Raw genomic sequence first — 15,015 nt, forward strand, 5'->3', positions numbered from 1 at the left:
CAGCCTCATTCTGTGCATATTTTTCAAACACAGCTGAATTTCTACCACACCTTCACTTTCACCTTGAAATAAATAATTTTGTGGGCTTTCAGGGTGGAGAGGAATAGGGATCTGCTGGTCTGCCTCAGGTAGACACATGTCTTCTGTGGGCCCTGCACAGCACACAAACCTGTTCTTCATTAGACGGACTTCTCTCTTTCGTGCTGCTTCCTCTGCTGGCTGGGTGGGAAGTGCTGGGGAGGATGCCATGACGACACCAGGTGCAATGGTACTTGTAGGTGCTGTGCGAATCTGGTAGGTCTGGACATCTCCTGAAGCAGCTAGGAGGGAAAAAAGCATCAAGGAAAGGAAGAGTGTTAGATTTGATGAAGCCCTGCCCCCTTCTCTTCCCCTCCTATACCTTCTCTGCCACTTTCTCTTTGCTGCTTTGCCCATCCCTGCTCATTTTGCATTTTAGAATCCACTTCAAATAATTTCCCTGCTTCTTAGTTCTCTCTTCCAGGTCTACCCAGTTCCTTTCTTTGACTCATATGATATTCTCATTTCTTTGGCTTCTTCCATCACATCCTATTAGCCTTTTCATACTTGGGTCCTCTTCCCAGTCCACATAACCTTTGCTAGAAGCCATTGCTCTTGCTTCTCTTGCCCATTCCAACACCCTTTCCCTTTTCTATGCTACTGCTGTCACAGACTGCTGTCTATGCTATCCTCTTGTGTTTTTGCCTGCCTCCATATTTTCCCCTTCTGTTTTCCAAAAGCACTGCCTCTTTCCCCTGCAACATCTGACCAAAACATATGGTTTCTGTTAGTGATAAGGCATATTCGATTCCACTTATCTCAATTATTAGGGCTCTCCAGAAGCCACAAAAGGCAGAACAAGGAAGCCCCAGTTTGGACCCCTTGTCTATCCAACTGCTCTTAAATAACTCTTAGCTCTAAGACGGGGGTCGGCAACCCCTGGAGCCACACGTGGCTCTTGAATCCCTCTGCAGCGGCTCTGCCGATCTGCAACAGAGGCTCCCAGTTACAAAATACCAATGCCCCTCTAGCTGGTTAAGTAAATTGCTACATTCCTCTGCTATTGTGCAGGGAAAGAGTGGAACAAGCTTCCTGCAGGCTCTCATGTTACACAAAACACTGCTGAAAAGATTCTTTTTGTCCAAATGTAATCTCCTTCCTCTGAATGATAAAAGCTGTGCTTGGGACCTGTCACAATTCACATCACTTGATTGTTTATCTGCTAATCAGTCACTAAACACACTTATATCTGCGACTCCCCCCCCTCATAGGCCAACCATGGATAAAAGTTTCTGAAGGAAACCGAACATTTAATGGTACGTGGGTAGATTCATTTGCTTTTACTGCTGATGAACTAATGGGGTTTGCTGTTTAATGCATGCAGCCCTTTAGCACTGACTTTGACTCTTCAGGAAGCTGTTCTTCTTTCAAAATATATGAAAGGAGTCCTACTAGTTTATAATGTAAGATTAAAAATAACAGTTTTTAGTGACTGAACAAGAGCTGCAGCTAAATCATAATGAAGATATACATAGCATTAAGGTAAAAAATGATATATGCGGTGTTATCTTCATTTTAGATGTCAAAAGGGTTTTTGTGGCTTCCAGTGTTTTCTTTTGTGTGGGAAATGGGTCCAAATGGCTCTTTGAGTGTGTTAAAGGTTGCTGAACCCTGCTCTAAGACTAAAAATGTTCCCTAAAATTAAAGAGTGCTCCCAACACTAATTACTGAACACTACCTAGCAGTGCCAGAAATCAAACTTTAAAGGAAGGACAAATAGGGTTTTGTTTGTTAGTTTTTAATTAATAGTCTATTGTCTAGACAGCAACATGCAGAGCTGAAACAAAAACTATTGTTTGCCCTAGACAAGCTTTTTTAATCTATCACCCATTATTACGAGAAAGAGTACACTGCAACTTTCTGAGCAGCAGATCTTAGCTCAAAAGTGTTGTGGTTTACTAATTTCCTATGTTCTCAATGGAAGTGCAGAAATCACTTAAGAATTACCTTACCTTGTACAACAACTTGGTTGCTGGGTACAAGGATCTGCTGTCCATCAGTGGTCTGTGCATATTGCAAAATGGTGGTACCAGGCTGGGTTGCAGCGGCATTGGTCATGGTGAGAGTCTGTAGGCCCTGCACTCCGTCTGTACCATTGTTCGCTAATTGGATTGCACCTCCCTGGGTGATAGCAACTGAAAGTAGGCAGGTACAAGTCAGCACTTGGAGCAGTGACCTCCTCAACATCACACACACAACTATTCTCAGTTGTCTTGTCAGATAAATTGCTCATAAGTAAGCCTGCTTGAAAACCCTTGGCTTCATGCCCTAGTCTGCACATGATACTGCGTTTCTCTGTGTATGTCCACTGCAACTGTCAGTGAAGGCAGAAACCATCCTGCTGTGGCATACTCAACAACACAAAAACCACTGAATGTGTTAAAAGCTGTTTTACCTCCATCTCAGTATATGTTGGTGTTTCTTGTGCTGCAGCTATGACTTCCTGTGCTTTTTTTAAATGTCTCATTTACCCTGAAGGCCTGTGCATGTCTTTTCAGTCTTTTTCACTGTGTCTATGGGACTTACTTTAAAGGTATCTGTGCGTGACATGGCTGTTAGACAGGCCGTCCTTCTGCAGTCTGAAAGGTGCTACTTTGTGTACAAAAGAAATAAACCTGAGACACCTGACTTTTGAGCAGCAAATGTCAGCTTTCATAGAAAGATAAAAACAATACTCTTTCATGAAATATTTTAGAAGGACCTATATTTTCAGTTCCATTCAACAGGTGGGAAAGTGTAATTTGATATGTGCATTTACCTTGCAAGTTGTGGCAGTTCATATTCACACTTATTTTAACAGTTGAACATCCTAATCTTTGAATTAGATTGAATCCTAATCTTTATTATCAATAAGTATTTACTGTGCCACTACTGAGTTTTTCAATAATATGAAAAATGGATAATTAGCAATAAAAATGGTTACAAATTGTTATTTTTCACTGATATAATCAAATAGCATCAAAATTAACAATCTATTTCTGCCATGACTATGCCAATCTGTTCTTTCCAGTGGTTAAGAATTGTTTATTTTATTCTCATTCTTTATCCTACTCATTTAAGTGCGTTATCCTTCTACTTATATCCTTTCCTCAGTCAGGTGTGTATTATATTATACCGTTCACTGTCTCTTCATCTCAGTTCCTTTTCATTATTCACCTGTTGTCCAGTGTACACATAACAATTGCAAACTGTGAGTTTATTAACCCAGAATTTGCCAGGTTGTGCACCATGTATGAGCTGCTTGCAATTTTAATATGCAACTTCTGATCAGCCTGATTGTACATTGCTTCATGACATGCAAACCCAGACACTAAGGGTAGTTTGTGGTTAAACAACCAAGATCCATGTGTAACCCTTGGTTGCTTTGTCATGGGCAATTGGAAATGGCATATTCTAACTGAAGTGGTTCATACACAGCACACAACCCAGCCGATGGTTAATGAGCCCATAATTTACCACTGTTATATACAAACAAATCCACATGACTTTCCCCTTCACTTTTCCCCTATGTTGTTACAATTTATCCACTTCATGAAGCTCCTCAGTCTGCTACATCTCATACAGACTGCAGCAGGAATACCGTTCACACATGGTCCCTCATACAATGCTTCTAGAATAGACTCCTCAGCTCCGCCACATATACACCAATCCATTCATGCAGACAATACCTGCATGCACAGCATTGCCATATTGATGGTGGATATCAGCAACACCAGTCCCTAAAAGAAAATCAGGACCACACTGGGGACCAGACAAATAATAATCACAAGCACTATGCCCTCAATCCTCCCACCCAGCCCTGACAATTGACCAAGTTAGAGTATCCACATGGCAACGCACCTCATGTGAAACTGCAACTAGAACATGAAAACATGCTTGCATGCAATAGCTACTGCAGAGCAATGATCACAAAACAAGGGCCAATTGTCATTTGATAACCCAGCGTCTCTACTGCTTGTATCAACTGGCCCTTTCTATCAGGATGGCACATGCTAACGAAGTGTTGCAAAGCTGCCTTTCTCTGTCCTACGTATGGGCACCCCCTTCCTTTGGCAGCAGACCTTTGCTGGTTTGGGTGAAAGACTCGGCTATCCTTCTGAGAAATGTTTGCCCAGAAATATCTTTGGGACAGTGTATTAACAGGATTCAATGGCTTCAATCCCCTCTTCAGGTGCTGCTCAAGTACCTTTGTGTGCTGTAATCACCCATTTCATCACCAAAGGTAGCACAATTAGACCGGGCCTTTGACAGAGGTGGGACCCCTGCAACCAGTACAATATACATTTCCATCCTACTACAGTGCTCATCAGGCTTGACTGCCAGTGTCCTTTGGCCTCTTTCCATGTATTTCCTAATTATGCATTTTCAGCATACCTGACATGATTATTTAAATCCTGATGGTAGCAAACATAGGGCTCTGGGTGTTTCTGAGCACTCTGGAAAAAAAATAATATAAATCCCAGGCATCCTTTATTTTTTAAAGCAAGACTCCGATGTGCGCTTTCTCCCCAATCACAAAATGAAAATTGCAGATCACATACTGTACTGCCCACTGCTGGTTTGGTAAATTGGAGTTGGCACCGTGACAGTAGTGATGGCAGGTGCTGCTGCTTCCTCTTCAGATTTTTCTTCTTCAATCCTTGGCACACCAGGAGCATCGGAGGACAAGTCGTTCAAGATTTTTCTGAAAAGGGAAAAAGAGTGTGGAAATTTTGCCCTTTTCTAGTAACTGACAAGTGTCTGGACAAGTACAACATACACCAAATTGTATGGTAACATGGAGAGAAGAGTACTAGGATTTAGATCAGGGATCCATCTCATCAAGGAACATTTTCATTAGTGGACATCTATGAAGGCAAGAACTCCTCTCCTGCCATTTATCCTGACAACAATTGGCATTCAGATGTCTGCAGGTGTTGAATCTACAGGTTCATTTAGCTCCCTGCTAATAGCTACCAATAATGCCATCCTCTATGGATCAGTTGGATTTCTTTTCCCCACACTGTATGTCACTGAATTCAATGTGAAGAGGCACTTTCTTTTCTGTCCTCAGTCTACTGCTGCTAGATTTAGTTGTACCTAGAGTTAGAAAACCTTGAATGTTATTGATAAAAGAAAAATGGTTCTTTATCACCACTATGCATCATTTTATAAATATCTATTATCTCTTTCCTTAGTTTTTCTTCCTGAAACATAGAAACAGTGAGTCAGAAGGGGCCTCCCGGGCCATCAGGTCTGACCCCCAGCTCCAGCCGGCTTCGCCCACGACATGCCCACCATGTGCATGTCCAGCCTATCCTTGAACACCCGCACTGATGGGGCCTCAACGACCTCCCGGGGAAACCCATTCCACACCTGGGGGACCTAACTGTCAGGAAGTGCTTCCTGGCATCCAAATGGAACCTTGGCTCCCTGAGCTTTGCTCCGTTGGAGCGCATCCTGCCTTCCTCTGCAGGGGAGAACAGGTCTCTACCCATCTCCACGTGACATCCCTCAAATACCTGTATGTTGCCAACACATCCCCTCTGAGTCTCCTCTTCTCCAGGCTGAAGAGACCCAGTTCCCTCAATCTCGTCTCATACCCCATCCCCTGCAAACCAGCCACCAACCTTGTGGCCCTATGCTGCACTGACTCTAACCTGGCTATATCCTTTCTGTAATGAGGGGCCCAAAACTGAGCACAATACTCCAGTTGCAGGCACACCAGAGTCGTATAGAGTGGTAGTAATACCTCTCTCGATCTAGAAGCCACACTTCTGGCTATGCAAGCAAGGGTGGCATTCGCCCTCTTGACCACCGCATCACACTGCTGACTCATGTTTAGCTTGCAGTCAACCAGCACCCCGAGGTCCCTTTCACAAGTGCTACTCTCCAGCCACTTGTCCCCTAACCTGTACTTATGACACCTATTGCTGTGGCCCAAGTGCAAGACCTTGCACTTATCCACATTGAACACCATCCTGTTGTCTCCTGTCCATTTCCATAGTCTGTCCAGATCCTTTTGGATCTGGAGTACCTGCTCCTCAGTTGTGGCCACTGCTCCAGCTTTAGTATCGTCTGCGAATTTGATCAGCAGACTGTTCACCCCTTTTTCCATGTCATTTATGAAAAGACTAAACAGGATTGGCCTCAGGACAGAGCCTTGGGGGACCCTGCTTGTCACTGGCTGCCATCCCAATGATTCCCCACTAATGGTTACCCTGTGCTTTCGGTCAGTCAACCATGCCCTAATCTATCGGACAGTGCTTTGGTGTATCCCAAAACTCCTCAGTTTCCCCACCAGGATGTCATGGGGCACTTTGTCAAAGGCCTTGCTGAAATCCAGGTAAACCACATCCACTGCATCCCCTCCATCTAGCCATCTCGAAACCTTGTCGTAGAAATGCCTATCTAGCATCACTAGAGATCTCTCTATTATGAGACTTTCCATTGTTTTTCCTACAATGGACACAAGGCTAACTGGTCTGCAATTCCCCATGTCCCTTCTACTACCCTTTTTGAAAATTGGGACCACTGATGCCACCCTCCAGTCCTCTGGAACTTCACCCATTCTCCACGAAGTCTCAAAAATGGAGGCCAGAGGGTGTGAGAGAACCCCTGCCAACTCTCTAAGTACTCTTGGATGTAAACTGTCAGGGCCTGGCGCCTTTGTAATGTTCAATGCCCTGAGAAGCCCCTCGACTTCTAGGGGGTGACTCTAATCTGTGCCCCTAAGTCCCCGGCCTCATCTAATCTCCTATGCGGGTATCCCCAGTCCCGCTTTGGGGAGAACACAGAGGCAAAATAGTCATTTAGCATCTGTGCCTGTTCCCTCATATCAGTCACTGGATCTCCTTCCTCCTTATTTAGTGGTCCCACCACTTGTCTCCCCTTCCTCTTCCTATTTACATGCTGAAAGAAGCCCTTTTTGTTGCTCTTGATATTCTTGGCAAGTCTCAGCTTGTAATCAGCCTTAGCCTTGTGAAGAATCCTTCTGCAACGGGCCTCCTCCTCCCGGTATACCCTTTTGTCTATTTGCCCCCGTACCCATTTCCTATGGAGGTTCCTCTTTCGTCTAATCCCTCTAACCACCTCCTTTCGCATCCATGGCAGCGCTCTCCTCCACCTCCCCCCCTTATTAACTAGAGGTATCGTTAAGGCTTGCGCCTCCAAAACCTCCCTTTTGAGTGCCATCCGCCACTCCTCAACTCCAGTAACCTTCCAGGAACCTATCCCAGGAGACTTTCCCCAGTCTGGCCTTCAGTTGGCCAAAGTTGGCCCTCTTGAAGTCCCAGCTTCTAGTGCTTGACCTGCTAAACATCCCCAGTCCCCTGATCTCAAAGCAAACGATGGAGTGATTACTGCATCCAGAGCTCCCCCAATCTGTACTTCATCTATCAGCTCCTCCCTATTGGTCAAGACCAAGTCAAGGATGTTTCCCTCCCTCGTCGCCTCTTGGACCCTCTGTGTGGAAAAACCCTCCCTCTATAGCTTCTAGGAAGCAATGCGACCTGGCTGTCACCGCTGAGTGAGTCTCCCAAGTAATATCCGGGAGACTGAAATCTCTCATAATTACTGTTTCTCCCCTGAGACATCCTTAGAATCTGGTCTATCAGGACATCATCCAGGGTCTCAAGTTGGCCTGGAGGACGATAACATACCCCCCCCCCCCGGTCAGGTCTCTTTCCCTGTCAAAACCCCTAAGTTTCACCCAGACTGCCTCTACCGAATCCCCATCTGTGCTGCATTCTATCTCACTGCATCCTATCCCTTCCCTGACGTATAAAGCCACGCCCCCACCTCTCTTTCCCTTCCTGTCCTTTCTAAAAAGGTGATACCCTTCTATGTTCACATTCCAGACTTGCTTTTCATCCCACCAAATTTCTGTGATTCCCACCAGGTCATACCCTCCTATTCCCAGGAGAGATCCAAGCTCTTCCTGCTTATTGTCCCTGCTCCTAGCATTGGTGTACATGCACCTCAACTCCTTCCCACCGCTTCCTTTCCTTGGTGCCCCCAGCCTCCTCCTTCCTCCCATCCTCCTTGATACCTGGCCCTTCTCTGTAGGAGTCCTGTCAGTCCCTGCAGTACCTCTAAAACCCTGCTCCCAGAGCCCTGATCTTCTCCCCACACTCGTCCAGTGCAGTCATGTTTCTGCGGGGTCTGAACCCACCCCTCCCCCCGGCTCAGTTTAAAGTCTTCTGGACGAAGCTTGCTAGAGCATCTCCAAAGGACCTTTTCCCCATCCTCGCGAGGTGCAACCTGTCCCTTGCCAGAAGTCCATTGGCAAGAAACCGGATGATGTGGTCGAGAAACCCAAAGCGTTCCTTCTGGCACCACACCCTAAGCCAGTCGTTCACCTCGGCGACCCTCCTGTCCCTGCCTGGCCCAAATCCCCGGACAGGTAAGATCGATGAGAAGGCTACTTGGGCCTTTAGCTCCCTGAGTTTCTTCCCCAAGGCCTTGAAGTCCCTTGTGATCCCGACCACACCCTGCCTGGCTACGTAGTTTGTGCCCACATGGATCACCAGAAGCAGCTGGTGACCCCCAGAGCAAACAAGATGCTTCACTCTGTCCTTCACATGCCGGATCCGTGCGCCCAGCAGCCAGCAAACCTCGCCTCAAGGTTGGGGCAGCACACCACCGCCTCAGTGTCCCTCAGCAGGGAGTCCCCAATGACAATCACCCACCACCGTGTCTTCCCAGTGGTGGTGGGCGGCTGTGCCCTGGCCCTTGCCTCTCCTGCAGCGGCCCCCTTGCCGCTTGTGGTCCCAGGCTGGGGGTCCTGCTGGTCCCCCAAGGCCTCATCGGCCCCAGCCTCCCCAAGTGGAGAGAACCTGTTTCCCAGCTCCAGATTGGTGCCAAGAGGAGAAGGAGGCTGTGCTGGCTTCCTCCTCCTCCTGCGGGTGACATGCCCCCATGTCTCCGTGGTTGCTCCTCCCGTGGTCTCTCCCTCAACCCTCTGTCCAGAGTGGGGCTGCTCCCAGGGGGCCTGGAGAGCTCTCTCAGCCCTCAGGCACCTCACCACCTCCTCTAGCAGGGTCACCAGCTTGCACTGAGGGCAAGTGTATCCCTGCCTCTTGCTCTATGATAATGATGACTTTCTGCAGTATTTTTTAAAAAATTAATAGGCCTGCTGGCAAGGATGAGTTGTTTGTAACTCAGATGCTCGTAACTTGGGGACAGCCAGGACTCTACAATAAATAAAATAAAAATAATAAACAAGCAAATAATAAAATAATAAATAAATATTAAATAAATAAAATAAAGTATGTCACAATGAGCCAAAGCAACCATGTGAACATGGTCAGTGAAGGCAATGGTGTCTCTGAACAGCTGGATCTGGTACCTTTGCTAATCCTTCAAATAGCAGATTTGTACTTTAAACAGGTAAAAAGCTATATAGTTGCAGAAGCAGTTAACAATAACAAGTATTTATTAAGCACTGAAAAGCTTCTAAAAGATAGCTCAAAATCTAAATCAAGTAATACTCAAGCAGAAGAGTAGAAGAGAAACAGAAATAAAAGGTGTGGAGTGTGCTGAGCCTAGAAACCAACTTATGAAAGAAGAGTGTTTTGACCAGGTTTTTTAAAAAGAAAAGAACATTAAAAGTTGAACGTATTAGGGGAAGGAACACCAAATGGATTCATACAAGAATGGATCAAGGAATGAGCAAATAGCTTATGAAACACAGAGTGAAGGGAATAAGGAAGATCATAAGACACCAAATAGAGGTTGGGTATTAAGGAGTTACAATAAATCAAAGTGATTTTTAAGTCCAGGCAACCTTCTAGTGCTGCCAAGCCTGACCAGGCTGGTGCCTTCCAAAAGTGTTGCACTGCAACACCCAAAATCCCCTAGCTCACCAGGCTGGGAGCTGCAGTCCAACACAGCTGAAGGGCATCAGTTCAATGGTTGTCCCACAGAACGTGGAAGCAACATGAGAACCTGAGATGATAAAGAAAGATGGCAAAGGTCTGGTCAGATCTGCAGCCAAAAAGGAGACAGTTAGGAGAATTAAGAGAAATGAAGGTTTGAGGGAGCAACCTATATTTACATTATACCATCCAGAAAGCTTTAGAATTTAGGGTTTCTTGCCCAGATAGATCTTGGAGATATGCCATTATTTGGATAATGTCAGGTATACATTGGCATTTCCCCACTGCTGGTGTAACTCTGTCAACAAGTGGCCCTAAAAATGTGTAGGTCGGGGATTTGTTTGAGACTCATTCTACTTTATCATACTCTACTCTATAAAATAAAACAAGTTATGGTAATGCTAGTAATTTCCCCCTTGTATATGATTTTTGTTCACAAGTTGGTTATACAGAAGACAGTCTGAGTTCTTATTTCTTCGTATGGAATATAGCCTTCCCCTAGGCAGAGAGATAATGTTTACCATTAATATACTTTATGCACACAGTATATGTTGAAGTAGATCTTCTATGGACTGTAGAACAAAGAGACCAGTTACTAAGAAAAATAAAATGTTACACCAATTACATTTTTGGGGCATGTCACCAGATCCTAATTATTTGAAGTCATACATAGGAGTAGATAGCAAATCCTTCATATGCTACTGTACTGCATCTATGCAACAGAAATTAAATTCCTACCTGTAGGAGGGTCGCCTGGAAAGGATTTCTCTGCGTTTCTGGGAATCTGTGACACTGTCCACAGATTCCTGTGAATCTTCACTTTCTGCAATAGTGGAGATCTAGAAATAAGAGCACAGTATTGCTAGAGTTTTTTAAAAAATAGCAAGGAACAGATTTAAAGATGAGAATATGATCTAACTGGCATTAAAAGTCATTCTCTATACATGAAATGGGTGCGGATCTAAGAATTTGTGGTCTCCTGTCACTTCTAGTCATGGAGTTTTTTTTACATAAATACTGATGGAATAAGGAATTCTATAAAACTTAATATCTGTGATATCAAATAGATTCAAAATCAAGATATCTAGTTTGTAGAAGGTGGCAGACAAGGCATCCCTATCAGTTCAGTTCTGGCTAGCATTTGCTCAACTTGATGACTGGTGAATATGAAAACTGTGGCAAACTGTACTTCTTTAAAAAATAGCAACATTTTTTTAATTTGAAGAAGAAAAGCCCATGTCTATAGACATTAACAACATCACATCTGTGGGACATAAACAGCTTCAGAACTACAGGGTGCTGATCAGTTTAAGTTTTACACAATACACAAGAGAACCATGAAGGCTTGTGAAACATTTGACTATGTATTTCAACATTCCTACTACATTCTTGCTTTTAATCTGCTCCTTCTAAATTCCAAACACTTTTGTTATCTGGCTCTTATCTTGTTTCAGAGTAGTCAGAAATTCCTGCATGCCATCTGAAATCTGGTGGGTTTGATATGTCAAAGAGGAGAAATCTGATACCTAGTTAGCATGGACAGAAGAAACTACAGAACTCATAATGTGCAATGCGAGAACAATGGTCATTATCCAAATGATTTCATTTGGGGGATGTATTAATTGCAAGGAGCAGGGGAGTGTTACCTGCCCAAGGGTACAAGATATAGCTTTGTGATTACTAGTTCTCAAAAGTGGAAAAAAGAACTTACTGAATTTATGACACGACTTCACGACTAACAACAACAACAAATTATTACATTGCATTTATATTCCACCTTTTTTTTCTTCTTGCAATATAAAATTTATCTGGTATTTTTAAGAACATGAGAAGAGCCCTCTTGAATTACTCAAGATTGCTGTAGCTCCACACCCTCCACACACAGTGGTCAAACAGATGCTTCCAGGATGTCTAGGCACTGAGCCTTGCATCACTCTCTGGCTAACCTGGAGAGTTCCCATCTTATGCCCTTTGTCATTCACAATGGACTGACAGGCTGCCCAGTGGAATCGATCTACCCTGGAACCTCTCCTTTTTCCTCATACATGCACTTTTGATAGCACCTTAAAAGGCTAACCCAGCCACTTTGGGGTCTCCTTCTGCAAGCAGCCTCCTCTTATCACAGTTATGTCTCTCCAGAAAAATCTGTGACTGAAGCCAAATTCTGCCTATGACCCTCAGAAACTTCACACATGCTGATATGCTCCAAGGAAATGGGGAGGAACAAAAGCAGAGTGGAGCCAAATGAAATGATCAGGAGCCATGAGGTTTTTGGCCTTCAGACCTGTTCTGAACGTGCAATCCTGAAGTCGCTTTTTCATCTTACGTAGCACAAATTACTTACCTATGATACATCAAAGAAAAATAGCTTTAAGGCACTGCTTATCATTTTTCCTCAAAAATTTAAACAGACGTGTTATAGGTATGTGGTGACTAATGAGGCTCACTATACAACAGTTTGGCTGGTGTTTCAATGCTTCATGAGACAACATAGTTTTGAAAATTCCTTTCAATGTACCTGAACTGTCTGGACTTGTGGAGACTGAATAACTGATGGCTGGGCAGCCTGAATAACGCCATGGACTTGGACTGTTTGCCCATTCGGCAGCTGTACTAAGGTCACAGTAGGAGCAGAAGATGTTGCATGGGCTGCTGGCATAGATACCTAGAAGAGAGAGTGATTAATTACTGTAAAATCCACCACAGCGATAGAAGAATGGAATTCCCTATTATGTATTAAAATGGTGATAGACAGATATATTTGCATGGAACATTTGACATACCTTGAAATGGCCATTAAGCCTTTAGGCAATAAGCAGCTCTTGTACACAGTCACAATGAATGGAAACAGTTGCAGGCACTTGTGTAGGCTTCCTTTTATAAAAGTAACAAATGCCACCAATGGCAGTCCAACTGGGATGCCTGTAAATCTCAGAAGTTGGAGGATCATGGGCATCCTATGCATACTGGAAGGAACATGGAGGCAAATGTTACCTCCACATTCCTTCCATTCTGCAAAACAGTCAGCTGATAGAGCAGGGAGGAAGACTGAGACATCACCAAAGGATACTGTAACTTGCTGGCACTGGTCTCCTTCACTCCCTGCCCCACAAACCATTCTCCAAAGTTGATTTTGTGACCTTGGAAATGCAGCTGGTGCAAGGACAGGAAAGAGTTAGGAGCTCTCATTCCAAGTTATGAGGTCAGAAAACTTTCCCAACCTCATGGCTGGGTATTGAAGCATTCTATAAATGCCTAGAAATGACCTAGTGGCCACAGGATTCCTCTGCCCAATTATTTATGTATTCTCCATAACAGAGAATGCAAGACTGCTTTGTTTGCTATAGATCTATATATAGCCTGCAGAATTGAAAAGTTAAAACTAACAAACATTCAATGAACAGAATTTGCTTAGCCATTTAAAAACCCTAATATATGCCATGCAGAAATTGTGAATCTGCATATGGTTCAGGGTGCACCAGAAGAGGGCATTTATTGGAGAACTGCCAAGGGGAAAAGTACACTACCTCCCTACTGCAGTTTCAGTATCAACTTCATATCCAAACTAATGCACAGCCAGAGAATTAGGTCTGAATGCCAGAAATCCTTGTTCTTCCATGGAGCTCACTATGTAGAGTTCAGCAAGTTGTCTTCTATCTACTCAATGAATGAGAGAACTCTGCAAAACACTAGGAAAATGACCACTAATACCTGTGGAATTAGAATACTTCTCTGACAGGAGATAGGTCCAGTGACCACACAGTTGCCTCCCACTCCCCACCTTTTCCAGAGCAACTCTTACTATGCCAACACCATATAGAATTATTTAAATTTATTATTTATTATTTTAATAATACCTATGATAGGGCTAACTTTCGTTTAATCACAAGATTGTTACCCAAAAGCTATGTTCAGATGGTCATTTTGGGGATTAATATGCAAAGATATGCACAGGCCTCCTGCTGCACACACTGTCCCTTTTCTGCTCCCTGTGCAGTAGGCAGCAAGTAAACCCAGACACCTAATTAATCACAGTTGCCCGTTTTATCAAAACTGGGAAAGTACGGTTACCAGGTATGGAAAAATAAAGGATCTTAAACCAGCTTCATACTGTGGTTTATAATGCTAATTCATTTAAAAGCTGCTAACTAATGAAAGCCAGTATGGTGTAGTAGTTAAGAATGTGGGACTGGGATTCAAGAAATCTGGGCTCTAGTCCCTGCTCAGCCATGCAGCTCACTTGGTGACTTTGGTCCAGTTACAGACTCTCAGCCCAGCCTATTTCACAGAGTTCTTGTTGTGAAGATAAGGCTGAGAGGAGGAGAATTATGTATGCTGGTTCAAGTTTCTTGAAAGGAAAGGTGGAAAATAAATTTCCCAGTACAGATGAAATAAGAAACTATGGCAAATTGGAGCTATGTTTCTTCCTGTGCACCATGAAGAAAAAGAAGCAAGCAGAGATTTTGAGCAAGGGAAAGTTTTGTTCCTAAATCACCTTAATAAACCACAAGGGGATCATCTGAATCAGGCCCAGCTTGTGAATCAGCTACAGTGGGTTGGTTATTGGTTCATTTTGTAGTAATTAATATAGTTAATAAGAAATGTTACTGTTATAAATGTTAAGTTGATTGATGCTTAAACAGTAATATTTCTTATGGAATTTGAAAAAGTTAAAAGCTGTTACTATACTAATTGCTACCAAATGAACTAATTTCTGAGCTGCCACAGCTGATTTCACAACACTTGGGCCTGGTTCAAGAAGATTGTATTGTGGCTTATTAAGATAATTTATGCACTTTTCTGGAACTTGCTTTAGTATTGAATGAGAATTTTGTGATGATATAATATATTGAACTTGACTTGATTATGCATCCATTATTATTATTTTATTATTTATTGCATTTATATAACACCCCAATAGCCCAGAAGGCTCTCTGGGTGGTTTACAAACATTTAGAATAAATGTGGTTGGACCATGGCAGCATGCCAGCAGTAGGGCAGATGGGAGCATTACCCTCAAATCCTTTACCCAGTAGCCTCTGGGATCATGTTAGCACCAGAAGAGGATTAGGAAAATGTG

At 43.6% G+C, this 15,015-nt stretch overlaps 1 protein-coding gene across 6 annotated transcripts in view; it reads right to left on the reverse strand.

Moving 5' to 3' along the window:
- The window catches only part of CREB1 (cAMP responsive element binding protein 1), a 44,213-nt gene that overhangs the window by 8,000 nt on the left and 21,198 nt on the right, over positions 1-15,015 (reverse strand). For 4 of the 6 annotated variants that reach the window (XM_044431734.1, XM_044431737.1, XM_044431736.1 and 1 more), the window contains 6 exons: positions 12,454-12,600; positions 10,674-10,774; positions 4,620-4,762; positions 3,747-3,797; positions 2,031-2,213; positions 170-320 (listed from right to left, as the gene is read on the reverse strand). In XM_044431734.1, the coding sequence (XP_044287669.1) occupies positions 170-320; positions 2,031-2,213; positions 3,747-3,797; positions 4,620-4,762; positions 10,674-10,774; positions 12,454-12,600 (776 nt within the window). Of the gene's footprint in view, positions 1-169; positions 321-2,030; positions 2,214-3,746; positions 3,798-4,452; positions 4,497-4,619; positions 4,763-10,673; positions 10,775-12,453; positions 12,601-15,015 lie in introns of those variants that run through there. The other 2 variants (XM_044431738.1, XM_044431739.1) reach the window with 2 other exon arrangements.

This window comes from Varanus komodoensis, unplaced genomic scaffold, assembly GCF_004798865.1.
Source record: "Varanus komodoensis strain SLA01 unplaced genomic scaffold, ASM479886v1 scaffold23, whole genome shotgun sequence".
NCBI lineage: Eukaryota > Metazoa > Chordata > Lepidosauria > Squamata > Varanidae > Varanus > Varanus komodoensis.